General features: G+C 42.2%; 1 protein-coding gene across 3 annotated transcripts in view; it reads right to left on the reverse strand.

Moving 5' to 3' along the window:
* Window positions 1–16162: 16162 nt before the first annotated feature.
* Window positions 16163–21328, reverse strand: part of fam20b (FAM20B glycosaminoglycan xylosylkinase) — a 33932-nt gene continuing 28766 nt past the window's right edge. For all 3 annotated transcript variants that reach the window (XM_042056748.1, XM_042056747.1, XM_042056749.1), the window contains 2 exons: window positions 21215–21274; window positions 16163–17586 (listed from right to left, as the gene is read on the reverse strand). In XM_042056748.1, the coding sequence (XP_041912682.1) occupies window positions 17355–17586; window positions 21215–21274 (292 nt within the window). In that variant the 3' untranslated portion in view covers window positions 16163–17354. The remainder of the gene's footprint in view (window positions 17587–21214; window positions 21275–21328) is intronic.

Raw genomic sequence — 21328 nt, forward strand, 5'->3', positions numbered from 1 at the left:
TGAAAGGTGGCATGGATATTGAGTAAGCTCCATCCACAAACAAGAGCTCTCTTCAGCGAGGTAGATGAACTTGTTCATCTGTGTCTTTGCGTGCCTGTTTCAGTGGCCTCCTCAGAGCGTTCTTTCTCTTCTTTTTGAAAGTGTAGGTTAAAGGCTACACTGTGCGTTTATTATGTCAGCATTTGTTGTAGGCTATATTTGTGATATGTGGATCAATTTAATGTAGGCTAGCCTATGAATATTGCGTTGTGTAGGCCTATGTTATGCATATGTTTTGAGTCAATGTGTTCTGTCTAATATGCTGTGCGATAGGGTCTTTAGCCTGTTTTGACACCTATGTAGGTTTTATTAATGTTGGTGTTCAACAGTTTTATATTTCACGTGTTCACCGTCGATTTCGGTGCAAGGCTACAGCAACTTTGTTACCTTACTAGTGTAGCGTCAGATAGCAGACGGTTACTTTGTTTGCGTTAGTATCAATCTGTGGTTTGCGACATTTTGTCAGTAGTGTAGCCATAATGTTCTTGACAGTGATGTAGCCTATGCCTGTGCTGTGTGTCATGCAATGCAATGCAATGCCAGTATGCTGTTGTCCATTAACAGAGAAAGGCGTTTAAATAAAATACAATACCCCCCCCCCCCCACGACTACAAACTCACTTCCCACGGCCCTGCCAGCCGCACTCTTCTACGTTAGGTCCCGAGGAATTCCGGTGGGTCTTCTAGTATAGCCACTATTTTGGAGTTTGGCACACGCCTCTGCCATTTTTTGCAAAATGCGACATAATTCCTCTTTCACTTGCAATTGTTTTAATTACTAAAATCAGCCCGTTAAATGATATAGGCTAAAGGCATTTTAAGAATATAGGCTACTTTTTTAAAATGAGGCTATTCTAATCATTCTAATATTCAACAGGCTCACTGGGACTGCACCTACTATTAAGGGGGGTTTTTGGTTAACCATCACACCTTCACCAGAGCATAAACAAGATGCAATAAAAGATTTTAAAAAAGCGAGCAATCAGAAGGTGCACCAGTGATCTGAATACAAACAAAAAGGGGCATACATTCTCACAATAACTCAGAGCAAGATCACCAAGTCATAAACTAAAAGCAGGCTGACTCAATCTGAGACAAAGCTATTTTATGACAATTCATTACCCGACTCCCTCTCCAGACGGGCGAGAACGACGCTGAAATAAGAAACAGTTAGTGGTCTTCTGTGAAAAGAAAGTGCCTAAGAGAAAAGTAAAGGAGTTTTCCTTGAAAAACGCAAAACCTTCCAAAGCAAACACCAAGCAAACGCTGTGTGCATTGTTTTAGTTGTCTATGGTTCCCCCTATTAGCAGACACTGAGCAAAATCCCCAGTGAGCATGCAGGTTCACAAAAGGTCATTCGTGGAGATGGAGTCCAAGATTCAAAGTAAAGGGCGGTGCATCTGTAAGCAGTGTGAGAAGCCGTTTTTTTAGACTCAAATCCCCCAATATCCACGGGGAGAAGATACGTCTTCATGCTGCATTACCTGTGTGAAAATGAGGCCACAGATTGCCACCGAGGTGCAATCCGGCATTTTGAGGGGCCAGGAGGCAGGACCAAATTAGCAAACTAGCGCGACGTGCAACATTGAGCGAATAGCAAATAGACTACAGCAAAGCGGTAGAGAAAACAGAGTGGCAACACTGTCATAACGGACCGTGGGAAGAAATGGCAGGGCTTTTCCATGGCAGTTTCTGGATTACGGGTCATATTGGGACCCATGGGACTTGGTTAATGCGTTAATTGATCACGCCCTCCAGCATCCAGAAATAAATCCCACCGTCCTGCGATTCAGCCATTCAGCACAGTTTTTTTGTAACTTGATCGCGTGGCGGCGACATCAAAGAGTGTCGCAACTCCCTTTTTCTATGGCTTTGGCAGGGACGTCACTAGGATTGATAGACAGGGGGGGGGGCTTAGCCCCCAAGGTTGTAGGTCATGCTGCGGAAAAAAGGAAATGGCGAAACATTTCCATTACACCTTAAAAGGGCTTCTTTGATATTAGTTGTAGCACATCTATCAGGTTCTGTTTTCTAGTTCACTCTTTTCTTTTCCTGCCTTCTTTGGAATACCCCCTGCTCTCCCTTCCTTTCCTCTTCAGGATGTCTTCCCTTTTTTAAATTACATTTTAAATGAGTTTATGAGTTATGATTTAAAAGTCTACATGTTGGGGTGAGTTCATGGAAAAGATGTTAGAAAACATCCATCAATGCATTTGGTAAAATGCAACTGTAATATATATATATAAAAAAATACCCTCTCCTCTTTCATGCAATTTTTCCGAAAAAAGTTTAGGCCTATTTCTGCCTGCTATTGTGTCTGAATACAGTCTATACATTGAACATAGGGTTACATAATGGTGTGGTGCATTCCTTAATTAGTTTAGCCACTGGTACTTTAGTTCGAAGTCATGATGAAATTTGACAAAACAGAACAAATGAAGTATGAATGTTTCTCAGGGGTTTATTCTGCCAAATGAAAAGACAGTAGGCCTAAAAAAATCAACAACAAAAAGACAAAAAGGTAGTAGTGTACAAAACCTATCCAACTCAACATCAACTATCCATTCATATCTCTGTTGTCACTATAAGTATGAGGAAGTATGTATGTAACTATGTCACTTTTAATGGTTGCACTCACAGCGTAATGTCTACTTTGTGGGTGGAAGCATCAAAGAATACCTTCTGTTTTTAAGGGAGGCAAAACGGTCTATCACTCTGTCATGGCTCAGCTGCACTGCTATGTCATTTTCAATTGACATGACTGCAAGGTTGTGAAGCCTTCTCTGGTCCATTGTTTGATGCAGCCAGGAGTGCAGTCGACGCAGTACACTAAGAACACATTTATACATAGCCGGGTATTTAGAGAAACAAATATTTCCCCCCCTCCGTTTTCAAAAATAACATTGTGCACACCTCACCTGGCAGTGTAAGAAGAAGCTCAATCCCACGATAGCCAATCAGAATCCCGAAAATACCAACAACAGCAAGAAATCACTTCCTATTTCTCTTTTGAACTGTATTTGCAAATGCAAACCTGATGCAAACAGGCCAAAGCATTTGCACAAACGTAAAAATGAGTACGACCGTAATAGCATCCATCATCAGTAGCCAAACAAACTGTAAACATAGGGCGCTCACGTGACATTAAGCATTTTCTGGCGTTTGAGAACCTAACACCCCGTTTCTCCCAGTTGACACAACAACACATAAACAGTGCTATCAGAAATCTCCACTTTGTCCGGAGTTTTTAGAAATAATCGTTTTCTGTGATAAAAATGGGGTTTTTGCGTAAATGAGAGGCCAAACTGCAGGAAAATATCTGCGTCTTCCCTTCATGTAAACAGGGCCTAAAGGACCTTTCACAAGAGCAACTTCTTACAGGCACTGTTAGGGCAACTTGGAATATTTTTCTCAGAGAGGGAAACATGTCTGGGTGTAGGAGGTTGTGCACAACATATCTTGGGGTGGACATCCGGCCTCTGTTTTGCGAGCAAGATAGTTTCTGGCTACAAGAACCTCCTCTGTTTTCAGGTCTATGCTGTAGTGCCTGGCAAGTTCATCCAAGTGGGATTTATTCAAGAAGTTCTCAGACTTAGGGCTGCATGCCTGGATGCCTTTTAGGAGACCTGCATCTACACTAGAAAATCTTAGTGTAAGCTCACTAACCATCCTGTCCACACAAGGGAAAAGCAACTGTTTTCAAGTTCTCTGAGCTGTCCAGCTCAGTGCCTGAACCCAAGGTTGTCTCAAACACAAAATCCTCCATTTTTTTCTGCTTATGCCTTTTCTTAGCACATGGTTCTGGGATACTATGTGTGAGGCATAGAGCCTTGGTTCTCTCATATAGCTCCAAGGCAAATGCATCTGTGCGTTTCACCCTCTAAGTGTCAAAGACAGCGTCTTTGCCAATTACAGCTTCTGCTGGTCTAAAGTCTTCTTCTGAAGGAGATTGTGTAATGTTTCAGTTACTGACAGAAGTGACTAAAACATCAGTAGGGTATACACTGTTGAGAACTGGGAGAGCTTTGCTTTAATACCAACAGCTAAGGGAGATCCAGTTACGGACAGACACTCAAAAACGGACAAAAAAGAACAGCATTGATCAATCACAGCTGGCATGCCCAAAGAGTGTTTAAAAGCTGTACTTGCTCAACTGTTGCCAACCAAGCTTGGACCGAGGGTCTTTGAGCTTATGGTGATTCACTAGGGAGGTGGAGGAAAAAGAACACACACACTCCAACAAGTCAAAAACCTCTACAGCCTCTGAAACAGGCCTACGAGTGTGGCACAGCACTGGTTTAGTTCATGAGCATAGCAGTGGACATAGATAGCTTCAGGATGGAGTCTTCTAAAATGTGCCTGCACACCTCCCGCGTGTCCGCTCATGACAGCTGCGGTGTCATATGTTTGTGCTACACACTTAAGATCAGCAAGACCATTGTTCTGGATCTGCTGCTGCAGCTTGTTTGCAATGGACAGGGCATCAAATGACCTTATCTGCTCTGAAAGAAAATGTTCCCTCACTGCCCCCTCTGACACTAGCACACACACACGCTCTGCTCGCCCATCCCTTGCTTCATCTGCCATAACGGCAAAGATTTTGGAATTTGTCATCTCAGATACTAGCACACTGGTCACTTCTTGAGCACAACACTCAATCATCTCATTCTCAGACGTTGGTGAGGTATAGGTGGCATTTGATGGAGGATTGTGATTTTGAAGAAATGGATCAAACTCCATCACAAGTTCCATGTAAACAAGAAAGAGGCTCCTGTTAATGCTCTCTTCGCTTTTATCACCACCACAAAAAGGGAGTCTGTGTCTACCTAACATAAAGATGACTGCAACAATTCGCCTGAGATACTCTCTTCTCTCTGCTATCTCACGTGCACTTGCAGATACTATAATCTGTGCAACATCTCCCTGTTGGCTAGCTACCTGGTAGCTTTTCCATGCAACAACACTATCCTTATGTGACTGTGCCATCTCATGCTTACTAAAGATAACCAGGGCTTTCTTTCAGTTCTTGCAACCACTACTGACCAAAGCATCATGTTTGATGTTTTTGTCAAACACTCGACATGGGAAGCAGAAAGCTGCATTCAGGTTGACTCAATACTCCAACCTAGCTCCCGGTTAGCATTAATAATCGTTTACTACTTTAACGGCACCGACAATCAAAACATCCAGTGGAAACTAGATGGCAGAAGTGTGTAGGCCAATCGGCCCACCATTTTTTTTCTACTTCGCCACCTACAGATGTTTGACAGGTATGATATTTCAAAACGCCATGTTATTTCCCATAGACATTCGACGCCCGGAAGTTGGGTGGATCCGGATATTTCGGAGGCGGGACTTATTCCGGAGAGGTCTATTGCTTGGTCGTTTTCCATCTCTCCGCCTGTTTGCTCTCCATCATGGTCTCCCTCACTCTGAAGATCTATTTGCTCCACCTCCTCTGACTCTGGATTCGCTTGCTCTCTCTGACTCGAACAGCTTGCCTGATGACCCTTTTCCTCCTCTGTCCTTTCCTCCTCTCCTCCTTTTAAACATAAGCTTATTCATTGAAACCCGGAAAAAGTTAATCTCAATTAATTTCATTAACTTCCAAGATTGGTCACATCACACTAACACCAGACCTCATCTCATTGAGAAAAAGGAGAAGGAGAGGAGGAAAGGACAGAGGAGGAAAAGGAGAAGGAGAGGAGGAAAGGACAGAGGAGGAAAAGGAGGAGAGGAGGAAAGGACAGAGGAGGAAAAGAGCGAGGGAGAATTGTTAAGGACTTTGAACTAAAGTATCAGTGGCTAAACTAATTAAGGAATGCACCACACCATTACTGTATGTAACCCTATGTTCAATGTATAGACTGTATTCAGACACAATAGCAAATAGCAGGCAGAAATAGGCCTAAACTTTATTCGGAAAAATTGCATGAAAGAGGAGAGAGTATTTTTAATATTATAGGCTATACCACAGTTGCATTTTACCAAATGCATTGATGGATGTTTTCTAACATCTTTTCCATGAACTCACCCCAACATGTAGGCTTTTAAATCATAACTCATAAACTCATTTAAAATGTAATTTAAAAAAGGGAAGACATCCTGAAGAGGAAAGGAAGGGAGAGCAGGGGGTATTCCAAAGAAGGCAGGAAAAGAAAAGAGTGAACTAGAAAACAGAACCTGATAGATGTGCTACAACTAATATCAAAGAAGCCCTTTTAAGGTGTAATGGAAATGTTTCGCCATTTCCTTTTTTCCGCAGCATGACCTACAACCTTGGGGGCTAAGCCCCCCCCTGTCTATCAATCCTAGTGACGTCCCTGGTGCCAACGCACCAGGCTGTGGGAAGCCAGAACGATAATTAATCAAATAATGACAACTTGTATTATTATTTATTCAACTCATAGCATTACATAGCACTACATCATAGCACTAAGTTTTAAATGCATGTATGCAGCGATTTCCTTAAAGGAGAATTCCGGTGTGATATTGACCTAAAGTGTATCGAAACATGATACCGAGTGTGAACGTATGTCTCATAGCCCATCTCCGCTTGTCCCCTGCACTCCAAAATCTGGCGCTAGTTAGCCGATGCTACCAACATCTTTTTCAATAGTGGTGCTTCGGCATCGGGCTAGCCATGCAAATAAATCACTGTTTTACACCCATTTACGAGGCTCAATGTATCTCCACACTTCATTGGTAGACTTCCGAGGGCCCTGACATTTAAAACGAGACATTGAGAACTTTGAAAAAGCACTGGTAGTTTACTTACAAGACGATTTATACAGACAGTATCTTCACGAAGTTTAGCGTTTGCAGCCATCTTGAATTTAGTCACGATAAGTCGAGCAACGAGTAAGAATGAACAGCTATGATAAGGGATCAGATTCCAAAAAGAATTCAGTGGAAATGCATGGATTCCAGTTGCTGCTACTGGAAGAAACTGGAATCCATGCATTTCCACTGAATTATTTTTGGAATCTGATCCCTTATCATACCTGTTCATTCTTACTCGTTGCTCGACTTATTGTGACTAAATTCAAGATGGCTGCAAACGTTAAACTTCGTGAAGATACTGTCTGTATAAATCGTCTTGTAAGTAAACTACCAGTGCTTTTTCAAAGTTCTCAATGTCTCGTTTTAAATGTCAGGGCCCTAGGAAGTCTACCAATGAAGTGTGGAGATACATTGAGCCTCGTAAATGGGTGTAAAACAGTGATTTATTTGCATGGCTAGCCCGATGCCGAAGCACCACTACTGAAAAAGTTGTTGGTAGCATCGGCTAACTAGCGCCAGATTTTGGAGTGCAGGGGACAAGTCGAGATGGGCTATGAGACATACGTTCACACTCGGTATCATGTTTCAATACACTTTAGGTCAATATCACACCGGAATTCTCCTTTAAAGCTACATTCCAGGCGCGTGTCGCCAATGTCAGAGGCTCCATTCTCCTTATATTAAGTCAGTGTGGTATTAAAATGATTTTGAAGCTGTTCTTTTAAGGTAAATAAACTACATGTTGTTGCTTTATTGGTGGACTGTCATTAAATTGTGTACCTTGAACTGCCCCTCTTACCTGTGGTTGAAGCATAGCTCTGGGGCTCTTCGTTTCTAAGAAGTCACACCCTTTGGTTAGGTAGCCTGGATAGACATCCAGGCGTCAGGCCATACTGACTCGACACCTGAAGACTGGCAGGGTAGCCTGGCTAGACAGCCAGGCATCAGGGCAGACTAACTCAACACCTGTGGAGATTGGCACGCTAGGCTGGTTAGACCGCCAGGCATCAGGCCAGTCTGGCTCGACACCTAAGGAGGCTTGTGTCTCCTGAGGTGTCACAATTACATGTGTGAAAGTGCACACCCCGAATATCGAATAGATCAGTGGTTCTTAACTGGTGGGTTGGGACCCAAAAGTGGGTCACGGAACCATTCTGGGTGGGTCGCGGAGCTTGTGGTTAAAAAAAGAGAAGAAATCGCCCATTTCAAATAGACTTAAATTGAGACGAAATGGTGCAGAATCCACAGTGTGCGATGTTCACAATTGCTGGAACATGAGTGAAAATGCCTCATAATAAAGTACACCTGTTAAAGACAGACCTGTCAAGTACTTTAAGGTGACATCAGGAGTTGGAGACTTCACAAATGTAGGCCTAATACCAAACAGCATGTTCCAAACAAATAGGCCTACAGGCACTTCGCCTTTCTTAGCATGTAGCTCACCAAATCTGTTGTCTTGAACGCTCTAAAATATATATGGGTCGTGACTTCATAATCATGGGAAATTGGGGGTCCCAAAGCCAGACCAGTTAAGAACCACTGGAATAAATGACTTATTGCAATCTTGAAACATTAAACTAAATTTAATCATATGTATGTAGGCTGTTTGATTGGTACTGATATTGCAAATGGTGGTATATGCTATACTGCTAACAGAAAGTTAAGTGTCAATAGCCTACTGCTAATGTTAATGAATGAATGGGAACACACAATTTGACTCAATGGGTGCATCTCATTTTTCTATTTGTCCATCCTCCCTTCCTTCAGTCATAGCCCCTTCTCCTAGCTAATCCTGTGAAGGGAACGAGTAAGGAAGGTAAGGAGGACAGAGGAATCTGATAGAGCAATGAGATAACAAAGATATGAGATGTCCTGCTCACTCATGCATCATTTTTACGACACGACAGCATCACCTAGAATAATCAGACCATTGTTACACACAAATTGCAGAGAATATTAACTTATACCAAAGCCTAAAAATATCATATTAAAGGGATATTCCACTCATTTTCCACCTCCCCTCGAGTTAAACAATTAATTTTTACCTTTCTCCAGTTCATCCAACCGTTCTGTGAGTCTGGCGATATCACTTTTAGCTCCAGCCTAGCATAGATCAATGAATCGGATTAGACCAGGGGTGGGCAGACTTTTTGGCTCAAGGGCCACATTGGGTTTTGAAAATTTTCGTAATTCCCCAAATGATGGAATACACAGGGGTGGGCAGACTTTTTGGCTCAAGGGCCACATTGGGTTTTGAAAATTGGCCACATTGGGTTTTGAAAATTTTCGTAATTCCCCAAATGATGGAATACACAGGGGTGGGCAGACTTTTTGGCTCAAGGGCCACATTGGGTTTTGAAAATTGGCCACATTGGGTTTTGAAAATTTTCGTAATTCCCCAAATGATGGAATATCCCTTTAACACGTATTCCCACTTATTGACCCTGATAATGACTAATATTTGACAGTTCTGAGTTCAATTTGAGTTTTTTTTTTTAAAGTTGGCATGGTAGTTGATGATAATTCCAGCATATGCAGATCATTTCTTGGTTTGTCTAGTCCTTTATTTCCGGGCATTTGTTGGACTATTGAGTAGTCGGAACCAGGTGGTGGTGGCACAAAATTACTGTGAACACACTCACTCAGCCCCCTTTTATATGATGCTGTGTGTCTTGGGACATCAAATGACAGACATAAGGGGGTTTAAAGGCACCTGGGACCAAACATGTTGCTTTGTTTGTCGGCTTTTAAATTGACAATAAAAGCCGACTTGACTTGACTTGACTTGACTTGACTTGACTTGACTTGTTGTGTGACATGCTGAGTTTCACTCAGAAAACTGTGACACCCTATTCAGAGATTCCACTGTCATTCTGTCACTGTTGGTTTCATGTGTTGGACCCAAGTGCACAACGAGGAAAACTTGTGAGAACGTGAGAAACTTTACTCATGAAACACGGGATGCACGAACAAGATCAAAACCATCAACACCATTGACAGCATGAATAACAAAGACCGACAAAGAACTAGGAGACATGAGGGCTAAAGGTTGTTTTATGGTTCTGTGTCAAATTGATGCCGTAGCCCTGCAGAACCCTGTGCGTCACCATGAATGGTGATGGGGCTATCCAAATGTAAAGTGTCTATTTGTCAGTAACATTTTGAAATCAGTACTTCGCCAGCAAGCTGTACATTGTGGGCAGTTGTGGGAAAGTTTGCTTACTAACATAACAATCTGGCTGGCAGGCTCCTCACAAATAACCTCAGGCTTATTTTCTGGTTACAATAACTAGGTCATTGGAATTTTTACAAAATCAAAGAAAGAAAAGGCCAAACAAATATGATAAATATTTTAGCACGGCAGTCTATGAAGTTCACCATTCTGACTACCGTTTTGGTGGTGAGTGACACAGACACAGAAGACGCAGAACTTCTAAAGGTTCAAGCCGGCATCGAGGCAATGGCGTAGTCATTGCGTGGAGTTGACGCAGAAGCATAAAACAGCCTTAATGGGACACAGGTGAAGACACTGAACCAATAATCAGGGAATGGGGATGTCCGCCTCCTTGTTGTCCCTGTCAAGGTTGCCAAGTTGTGGACACCTCAACAGGCACAGGCAAGGAGGCATCGGGCGAGGCGGGGGGGTTGGGGGCTTTGTTGTCACCGGGATGCAGAGTTAGAGTTCAGTAGGTGACAGCTGCAGGAAAGAAGCTTCCTCTGAACCTACTGTTCTCCTTGGTACCAAGGAGAACAAGTATTACCTTGAAACTTAAACACACATGGGGAAACTAAACAGTCCAATCAGTAGACTATGATAAGCTAGCCAACTATGCTACTTTGTTTACAATATTTCCAGGTTTCAACCAGACAGCTAAATTAAAGAGGTAGAGTTGTAATATAAATAGTAGGCCTAGGCTATAGGCTAATCTGCATAAAGTGTGCTGTCTTAAATATCAGACATTCAGTATTCTCTCTTTTTATATCAGGATATAAAATAATACAGGTATATTATATTATATTGTAATCCTCTGGTGTTCTAAGGTAGGCTATTGAAATGTTATTTTAAAAAATGTGTTTTGGAAATTTGATTATCATAAAAATGTGTTTTCTATACAGAGATATCGACATCGGTAATTATCGGTATCGGCCATAACAACAATATTAATATCACAGCAAATTGGTGGACACTTATCTTGCTTTCTTTAGTAAGCAAACTGAGAAGGACCTGAAAATGTTACTATAGGGTCATTCCACGTCAGTTCAACCAGGGCCCACGCACTTAGGTCTCAAAAAATTCTGAAAAAATTACCAGGTGTACCTATGTTACCCAGGAGACACACTGTAAAATTACTCTTATGTAAGATCAATACTTTCCAAGATACAGCCAGTTTTACAGGGGGAGGGGGGTGTCGATTTTGTTCGGCCTCTTTTTTTTGTCAAAGTTCACAAGCCCACAGCGCAAGAACTAAACCATGTAGGAGGCTCTAATAAAAAATATTTTAAAAATCTTTGTATATTCCCACAAGGTGTTTGGGTGCTCTGAAAATGAGAACCAAAATGATTTTTTAGACTTGTAAAGTCTGCTGTTCAGACCCTGAAGGAATTTATTTTCTGTTCATTGTTTTTGTGAGAGTGTTTCTACTTATCTCAGTAAGGAAAATAAATCAAGAGCCTATGTTAAGTACAAATATGTCTTCTGAAGGCTTAAACAGAGCCCAGCCAAAAACTCCAATACAATTTGTATCAAATTTGAGGGACAGCTATGACCATGCAGGATTATCCAGACCAAATGTGACTATTTTGCTACATACTATTCCTATTTATGTACCAGCATGCAAAATTTGAGCCTTCTACATGGTTTAGTTCTTGCGCTGTGGGCTTGTGAACTTTGACAAAAAAAAGAGGCCGAACAAAATCGACACCCCCCTCCCCCTGTAAAACTGGCTGTATCTTGGAAAGTATTGATCTTACATAAGAGTAATTTTACAGTGTGTCTCCTGGGTAACATAGGTACACCTGGTAATTTTTTCAGAATTTTTTGAGACCTAAGTGCGTGGGCCCTGGTTGAACTGACGTGGAATGACCCTATATATTGGTTTGACTTAGATCTGGTGCAGTCATTGGTGTATCATGTAAACAAAAAAGGGCGGAGTTAAACTTCACCTGATGTTGCCTGTTTAACAAAAAGGAGTGATACCACCTGATTAAAAAGGGATTGACATTTAGCTGAACTAGTTTCCTAAGCATGATATCTGGCTGGATTAGATTAAAGGCAGAACTAAAATCAACAAAAAGCAATCTGACATATGCAACAGGGCTTTCAAGGTGCTTCCGAGTGAGGTGCATTATTGTTGATATGGCAATTTGACGGTAGCCTACACACGAAAATTTAACTCACCATTTATTTAAACAATATCATCGAGGTATATAATTGGTATGAAAGAATATATTAATTTATTAATTTATCTGAGGTGCCCCCCCCGCCCCCTCCACACACACACTCTAACCCCTGGTGACGCTATGAACGATAGTTCATGAACTCGTTCATATTTTTGGCGAACGTGAATTGAATGTTACTGTGAACTCGTTCATTCTGGTGTCTGTGAACAGCACGTTCTCTCAGTATAACTTCGTTCAATAGGGTGCCAGATTTCTATAGAGGTGAAAAAAACGGCTAAAACACACCGTAAACAGACCATAATATGTAGCAGAAAAAAAAAACAATCTGGCAACACCAGCCACCAGTGTCGCACCGCCGCCTGCGTCATCAAAACAAAAAGCAGCATGGAGGCGACAATCATTTAAACAAGTTTTATGACTACAGTGCAGTTTTCAGATTACATTATGTGTTTACATAATTGCAAAAGGGTTCTCGACTGTTGTAGAAATAAATGGCTGATCTTTAATGCAATATCTACATTGCCCATTATCAGCAACCATTCATCCAATGTTCCAAAGGCACATTCTGTTTACTGATCACTCCCTCACTCTCCACCTCAAGCTGGTGTGTGGTGAGCGTTCTGGCGCATAATGGCTGCCGTGCATCACCCAGGTGGGTGCTACACATTGGTGGTGGTTAGTGAGGTCCCCCTTTCCATACGAAGCGCTTTGAGTGTTGAGAAAAGCGCTATATAAATGTAACGTGTTGTTGCTGTCGTTGTTGTAGTAATCTGATATCATTTTAAAAGGCTAACTGAGAAAACATTATGTTCGTTATGGGAGGTCCACATCCCTACCAACTTTTGTGTGTCTGGGCGAAACTATTTTTCAGTTTCAACCAATACATTATGACTTTGTGATGATTTTGTTCATTCAGCGAGATATTTAAATTCATTGCATCACATTTCAACATAACAACATCACTTCACTATTCAACAATAACACACGCACTTCCTGTTGGGTGTGGCTAATGCAATGTATATACAAAAGCTGTCTGTCTAGGAGTGCTTCCTGGACTCAAATTTGTTTGTTTGAGGTGCTCTTTGGATGGGAAAATGTAGATGAGAAAAAAACAGGGGATTCCAAGGCACTCTCAATTGTCAAAGGTTAAAAAGCCTTTATTTTGTTGGCTTGGTAACATTTAAACCTTTAAAAAACTCTGACGCGTTTCGGCAAACAAGCCTTCATCAGGGAGTCAAACAATGTTTTTGTTTGACTCCCTGATGAAGGCTTGTTTGCCGAAACGCGTTTTTCCCATGCACATGAACGCACTGTAATGGTGCATTCAGAGCACCTCGGAATGACAAGGACCGCCCCCATGGCTACTTTGTTTTTCCGACAGCAAGTGTTCGTGTGCTTTGCCATCGGAATGTGTGACAAACACGGATGCCACAACAAAGGTTAAAACATACACTCACTAATCCTAAACAAACAACTGTATTTGCTTAAAATATAGTGTAAGATGCTCGTGAAAGAAAGATATGCAGCTTTCAAGTGATAAAAAGGGCAAATTCCCAAGTTCACATTAAAACTGTTGGACATGAAAGGCCACATGGACTACAAACGAACTACAACGTGACGACAAAAGTGATGACGAGCCCCTAACTGGGCAACTCTGTTAGCAAAATCTAGCCCCAGTTTCCGACCTCTGACTCACACATTAAGTGACGTGAATGACGCGGAATGATGATGTTTTCACTCGGAGAAAGGTTTTTCCTAAGCCCATGAACGCTAGGTTAGTGTGCACAAAATCCCAAATACCTCACTTCCTGTTGGGCGTGGCTAATACATTATACACAAAGTTGTTCATCCTGGGTATATACACACACCTACCAAATTTGGAGTGTGTAGCTCAAACTATATGCCAATCACAGGATCATTCACAGGTGGGTGGTGCTAGAGTCTATGGACCACACCCGGAGTCAAGCCTTTGTTCCTGAGTTATGACTATGACACCTTATGTGTGTGCTAAATTCCAAGACTTCGTCCATGGGAACCACCTCTAAAAAGGAAAAGTACAGCAGACAAAAAACAAATCGAACCAAGAAGCATAATAATAATCCTGCCAGAAACAATAGGTCTTCGCACCTCGGTGCTCGGGCCCAAATAATAATAATAATAATAATAATAATAATAATAATAATAAAAAAGTCTATTTACCTCCCAAAAAAAGAGTAGGCCTGTGTAATAGATCATAGTGGCAGATAGCTAAAACTGCATGCTTAAAGGAACTGTGGTTACTTGTGTCTAGACCACAATTACAAGTAGGGTATTTTTAGAAGATTAGAGATAAAGGTGGTCAGTTAACTTTTCCATTGATAGCCCCACAGCAGCAGCTTTCTGCTATCCATCACTATAGAGATCAAGGAACTTACTGATGTGGACTTATTGAAGGTTTTTTTTTATTGTTTTCGGTGTAGGTACACCTTCTCAAGGTTTTTTTGGTGTGAAATTCACTTGGTCAGTTTAATGGTGTCGTCCCAACTATTGCCCACCTATATTTTCCAGCTCAATATCATTGAATACATCATCAGATATACTTTTTTTTTTAGTTTTAAATCAGTGCTGTTGGTGCTGTAGGCAGTGTCTGCAAGGGAAGTCTTTTGGTTGTTAGCACATTTGGCGTACTTCAGGCCATAACTCTATAATGGGGCCCGTCCCACAAGAGAACCACTGCCGTTATGTTCCAGGGCCAATTGCTATTTGGGACTTAAAAGTAGGTCTACAGGTCGCTTCAGAGAGCAGCGCAAACAAAACATGGCCTATTTGAGTCAGATTGTAGATTTTTTTTTGTCATTGTGGGGGTGATGCCCAGGCTTGCCTTACTTCACCTTTATAATTTCAGAGCCTCAGTGATCAAGTTTCTTTATCAACCTGTTGGGCCAGGGTTAGAAGGCAAATATACAATGACTTAATTTAAGCCTAGTCGTTTAACTATTTTTGATAGGCCGTAAGACTGACCGCATAGAAGCGAAATATAAGCCTTCAAAGTCACGAAATTGAGTATTTAGTTGGCGGTTTTTAATTTACAGTCGGAACGGAGGCGATCGTCTTCGTTTATTCTACTCTGGAATACAAACTCGACCAGGAAATGAAATCAGGACACTTGATGGAACCCCAACCAAATGTAACTGGCGAGCAACACTTGCACTGCGTGGCATGTGTCGACTCGCCTCTGTAAACACATCATGCAGATCACAAGCCATCGGTTCGGGAATGTACACCAGTCTCTGAAACTCACTAACCTTAAAACAACAAAAAAACGAAGCAAGAGAAGAGTTCAAGCCAGGTATCAAGATGAGTGGTGTCAGGCGTGCCATCAATCATATAGGGTCGCGGTGGTCACAGCGATGGCGGACGCAAAGCAAGCAGCTGAGAAGGGGAAGGGAACCAGTGGGTGACCTCATGCATGCTGTGTCATCGAAAGGAAAGGTGGAAATTCCACAGCTGCTTGTCAAAGGAAGTGAAGGAGAGCCGGACATGTTACTGTAGCTACCACCATTAGCCTACAGCTGAAGGTAGGGGAGAAATAAACGCCTCTTCATAGATTGATTTACAGTGACCGAAAATTACGTTGTCATTCCTCACAGCATACTACACAAGTCAAAAGCATTTGAAACAGACGTAGGCTAGTTGTTGTTAGTGGCAAGTAATACACGTTTAAAAACACAGGATAAGGGCAACCGCAGACTCGCCTGACATCAGATAAAGACAGGAGGCCCCTCTAGTGGAATAAAATGGAAGTAGATCAACTAACACATTTGGCCTTTAGCACATCATCCACGCATCATGGTAGGACTACTAACACATTCATTGGGGAAGTGAGTGACCAGGTCAAAGCTGACTCACTTCTGGACCTTTACACCTACACTGTAAATGATACGAAAGCCAAAATAACCAAATAGTAATCAAACAACTGTTTATTGCCTGCCCTTCAAGGCCATCAAAGTTCAACGAATTTCACAGAAATGCAGTCTGCTGGAATAACCCAAAGTGTACAACTAGTATACACAGGAAGTCACAGCTGTAGTGATGAACAAAGCACAACATAGTATTTAAATATTGTTTTTTTTTTATTTGTGAATGATGAAAAGGTCTGACCAGCCCTTATGTCTCTCCAATTGTTCCTTTCCCTCATTCAATATTCCACCCACCCCCTCTCCAAAACATCAGTAGCATAACTCAACTGCCACCCCACCCACCGCGGGAATCCCAATATATACAGCTCAGCATTTACACCTCACAGCTAAATTAGGGATTCTCTTCTTTTAAATATTATAATCCATGTATGGTCCTTACTTTAATAATATAATTAAATCGTTGTCATTGTTATCATCTCTCAACAAGTAGTTTTTTTTGCATATGTACAGTAGTGTGTGGGAGCACGGCCAAAGAGAGAGGATTTCTCTTACTCCTCGGCCATTATTTAGTTGGTGCCACATCCCAGGAGTGTCCTTGAACTGGGGTCACTGTAGGTCAGAGGTTCAAGTTGAACTTTGTTCTGTTAGAGATGTACCTCTTCATGAACACACAAACACACACACACACATACACACACAAATGCACGCACAGACAGACAGAGACACACCCCTCTGTTAAACAAATGTCCTGAGTCTCAGTATCATCTTATGGCCATGGGACGAGTCGATTCTTGAGAATCCTACTTAATTAGTGTTTGGCACCTACTTCCGCCTGGTGAGAAGATTTTGAGAGAGAAACAGCAAGAGAGAGAGAGAGAGAGAGAGAGAGAGAGAGATAACAGGGGAAAGACAGTGAGCAGAATTCACAGCAGCACTGTGCTGACACCAGCAGAACTGTGCGGTGTCTGTTTTCACCGTCCGATGGGTGGCATGGGTGGTCTCCTAGGTAACAGACACCGAAGGGTGCGAGATCGTCCACTCCATGTTGGAGTCCTAGGAACTTGCTTCCTGCCAACAGGGAATCCGCTACTACGAGCCGTCGAGGGTCTATACAGTTGTATGCTGGGCACCAGCGCCGACACGTTCATTCACTCCCTTTGGTCCTAAAAATACTTCACTGCCCCCCTTCGCTCCTGACCCCTCCCCACATCCGCCCATCTCCTCCTCATCCCCTCTAAGGGTGTGGCAGATTCATGCGATCCTCGATGAGCGTGTTGTCGGGGCCCTGCGTCTCCATGCACTGCCGTACGGTGGCGATGACGGCCCCAAGGCGGCGGTCCAGGGCGGCAAGGTGGGGCTCGGCCAGCACAGGTGCGATGGGGTCGTGCGCTGTGGCCTGGCGCATTGCCGCGCTCAGGGCCCTGCCCTGCAGCAGGTTCAGCCTGTTCCACGTGGACACGCGCACCCTGGGGAGGGAGAAATACACGAGAGAGAGAGAGAGAGGAAGAGATGGAGAGAGAGAGAGCAAGAAAGGGAGGGAGAGAGGTAGTGTCAGAGGGAGGGAGAGAGAATGAAGGTAGAGACAGATAGAGGGAGAGGAAAAGAAGTAGAGAGAGCAAGAAAGGGAGAGGGTCAGAAAAAGAGACAAAAGGAAGGGTGAGAGAGATGAAGGAAGAGACAGAGAGAGAGAGAGAGAGAGAGAGAGAGAGAGAGAAAGCAAGAGACATGGATGGTGAGTAAAATAGATGTTTCAGATCAAATCACCATTCAGAATAACAACCTTGACACTGAATGTCCACAAATGAATTCCCTCTCCTGTGCTTACTGCAGACCGCCCAGGGATTTGGGTCTTCTGCTGACTCCTGCCAAAGGAGCACATTCTGTGGTGGAAGAACGCTGATAGGCACAAAAGGGAGTGCAGGGCAGAAAAGGGTACTTTGGGAACTTTTGAATCGCTGCACTAAGCCAGTGCACGCGGCAAGTCAATACCTCATTACAGCAATAATTAAACTGATCTGAGGCTTTCAGCTCTCTCTCTCTCTCTCTCACACACACTCACACTCACACACACACACACACTTACTTCTTTGAGTCACCAAAGCTAACCAAAAGGAAAATATGAGTGTCGGCAGGTATCTGATCCTGAACAGAACAGAGATCTGAGGTGTTTACTTTCCATACACCTTGTGTTAAAATTGAGCCACATAAAAACGGTTAGTCTTCACAAGAGCAGTGTATGAACTGGTGAGCTGCGACTCGAAATTGGATTATGTAGTCATTCATAGAGTGTGTGTTCCTTCAGAACTTTCACAAAAGCTATTTTGACATGAAATAGTATTGGGAAAACACAGGTGTTACTAAATACATTAATGAAGTTTCTGTTCAATTTAAGTGTAATCAGAACCTCAATGTAATTAGTACCACCTGGGCCAGCCTGACATTTCATGACTGCTGTGAAAAAGGGCCATCCTGAAGGGAAAAGGGAGCTCACGGAAAGACAAACTTCTGTGTGAGTGGATTTATTCCACGCCCAAACAGGGGGGCGCCATCTTTGCCCGCATTGTGTCCGAACTTCCCATTGAGCAGTACATCCATTGCGATACATTGAGATAGCAGAGTTCTATTGAGATGACTGGCATCATATGTTATGGGTCATCAAGTTGTGAATGTTTATTTAGAATTTTGGTGGCTAAAAAGACATTTTAGCAGAACACTGACTTAGAAGCGGCTGTTCTGTAATGACTCTTAACATAGTTACCATGGTTACCAAACAGATAAGATAGGATTTGCGAGTTAGTTTGCGAGGAAGTTTCTGTAATATGCCCCGCAGTAAGCATTTTAGACAGTAAATAATAGATAATGCATTGTGATTTGGGTAAAAATAAAGAAAGCACTTCATAAGAAAATATTATGACAATTATGTATGGACATACTACGCTGAGAATGGCCAGTCCGTCTTTAAAATATATCTCTATACGATACGGGAGGCCACCGCCACATATCATCTACTCACTCCGTAGAGGTGAATAGCCTTGGGTGGCGAAGTACAATCTTGCCATCTGATCTCCTGATGGCATTTTTCGTTTCCTCCCAAGTTAGCCTCTCCATCCTCTTCTGTCGTGTTATCCCAATTAAGCTAAATAGCTGGAACTAGCTGACCAGAACATTGAGGAATAAGGTCTGGGCTACACCTGGTCCGGAACTTAAGCACTCCGTCTGTGTAGCGTAAAAATATACTGCTCAAAAAAATGAAGGGAACACTTCAATCATATAGTGGATCGGTACTCTGACCCCGTTTGGTTCTGAGCACAAGTAAAACTTTTGAGGCGAGTGTTTTATTTTGCAAGAACTGTCAGACATTCTGTGAATGTAGTTTGAGAATGGAGAAAAGGGTGGAAGGTTTCAAAAAAGTGTTCCCTTTATTTTTTTGAGCAGTGTAGTTTTAGAAGACTTATTTTTCTGAATGTACGCACCACCACCATTATTTTAATTTTGTGTAAAAGGTGAAGCTGTATCACCTGTATATGGGTTACTACAAGAAAAACTCTTTCAAGAGTTTCACCCACATTTGTATACCCCCTTACTCATACCGGACTTTTGCTAAATCACAAGTGAGTGATGAAGATATGACAGCGATATACACACAACCCTGCACATCTCAGGAGACAACTAGAAGCACCTTCTTGGTTCACCTGCTTTCTCTCGTTAACCATGATGCACGTTTGGTTTATTGGGGGAATTCCCAATAAAATAAGATCCATCTTGTATAACAGGGAGGAGCCTAAATCTGACGTAGAATCTAAACTTAGTTCTTACTTGAACAAGCTCTTACCTGACTAGATATTTGTAATAGGATATGGTCTATTTTTATACCATTAAATGTGCTGTTGCATACTTGAGGCAGAACTGGTGAGGAAATAAATGACGACTTTGCCACATCCCTAACCTCAATTTTGATTCTGTCCCAACACACAGCAGCCCTAAGAGATAATGTCAGTCAACAAGTCATCAAAACAAAAACTGGAGATAGCCTTATCCATTTAACACCCTTCCCCCTCCTCAAAGTTTCAGCTTTCACTATGATGTTTTTCTAGTTTTTATTTTCAGTTCTCGTAAACACTCCTGCAAGGCATGTTCCATTAGTGTCCGTTCGTTATCTAGTGACCTGTGCCTTGTGTTCATCGTGTGTGATAAAAATAACAACCTACTTTGAATGCCTCAAGAAACTGCTTGACCACAATGTTTTTATATTCTGTGTGGAATTTTTGATGTGTTAAACATTTGCATCACACCACTAGCTTGTTGAATGTGCTTGTTTCTGGCAAAATATTAGGCAAATGTTTCCCACCCCAGATGACGTGAAAAACTGTATTGAAGCTAAATTGAAAAAAATATTACTATAAATAACCCATTCAAATGTTTACATCACTATATTATAAGCGTATTTGACCATGTAATTTTACAGTCTGATCCAGCAGTGGGTGCTCTAAAAGGGTTTGTATGTCCTCATTGCCCTCTGAACCCATCAGTAAATGCATGTTGTGTGTGATGTCTGTATGCTACTGAGACCTTGAATTTCCCCTTGGGGATCAATAAAGTATCTATCTATCTATTAAGCTAATGACATGTTTTGATAAGAAAATGAGCAACAAAAAAAAAGCAGAGGAGCTGCCTTGAGCAGACAACTACGACCCCAAACCATCTAAAAAGCAGTGTGTGGAAGCATTTTGGTTTCTACTCTGGGCGGAAACGTCTGTGCATTCTGAACAAACGTTTTCATCCTCGCGCTACTGTGTTCTTTTAAATATGCTTGCACATTATTATAAAGAAAAAACACAGTGTTTGCAGTTTGTTGTTAAACATAACATTGAATTGCAAGCCTATGATATGGCACAGCTGTGATGTCATACAGCCTGTTAATAAAATTCTGATAAGAATGGTTCTGTGTTGCGGTATTTTTTTGAAAGAGACTCTGGTTCTGTAAAGCACGGAATTGCTGTGGTGCTATATAATAAAGCAAGACAGAGGGTGAGAGAGAGAGAGAGAGAGAGAGAGAGAGAGAGAGAGTGTGATAGAGCGAGAGAGGATACTCACATGCAACACTGATACAGTGGGGCCAAGATGCTTCTCTCGTCCATGGCAGCATTTCCAAAACTGCAGACAGACACACACACACACACACACACACACACACACACACACACACAC

Source organism: Alosa sapidissima, chromosome 12 (genome assembly GCF_018492685.1).
Source record: "Alosa sapidissima isolate fAloSap1 chromosome 12, fAloSap1.pri, whole genome shotgun sequence".
Taxonomy (NCBI): Eukaryota; Metazoa; Chordata; class Actinopteri; order Clupeiformes; family Clupeidae; genus Alosa; species Alosa sapidissima.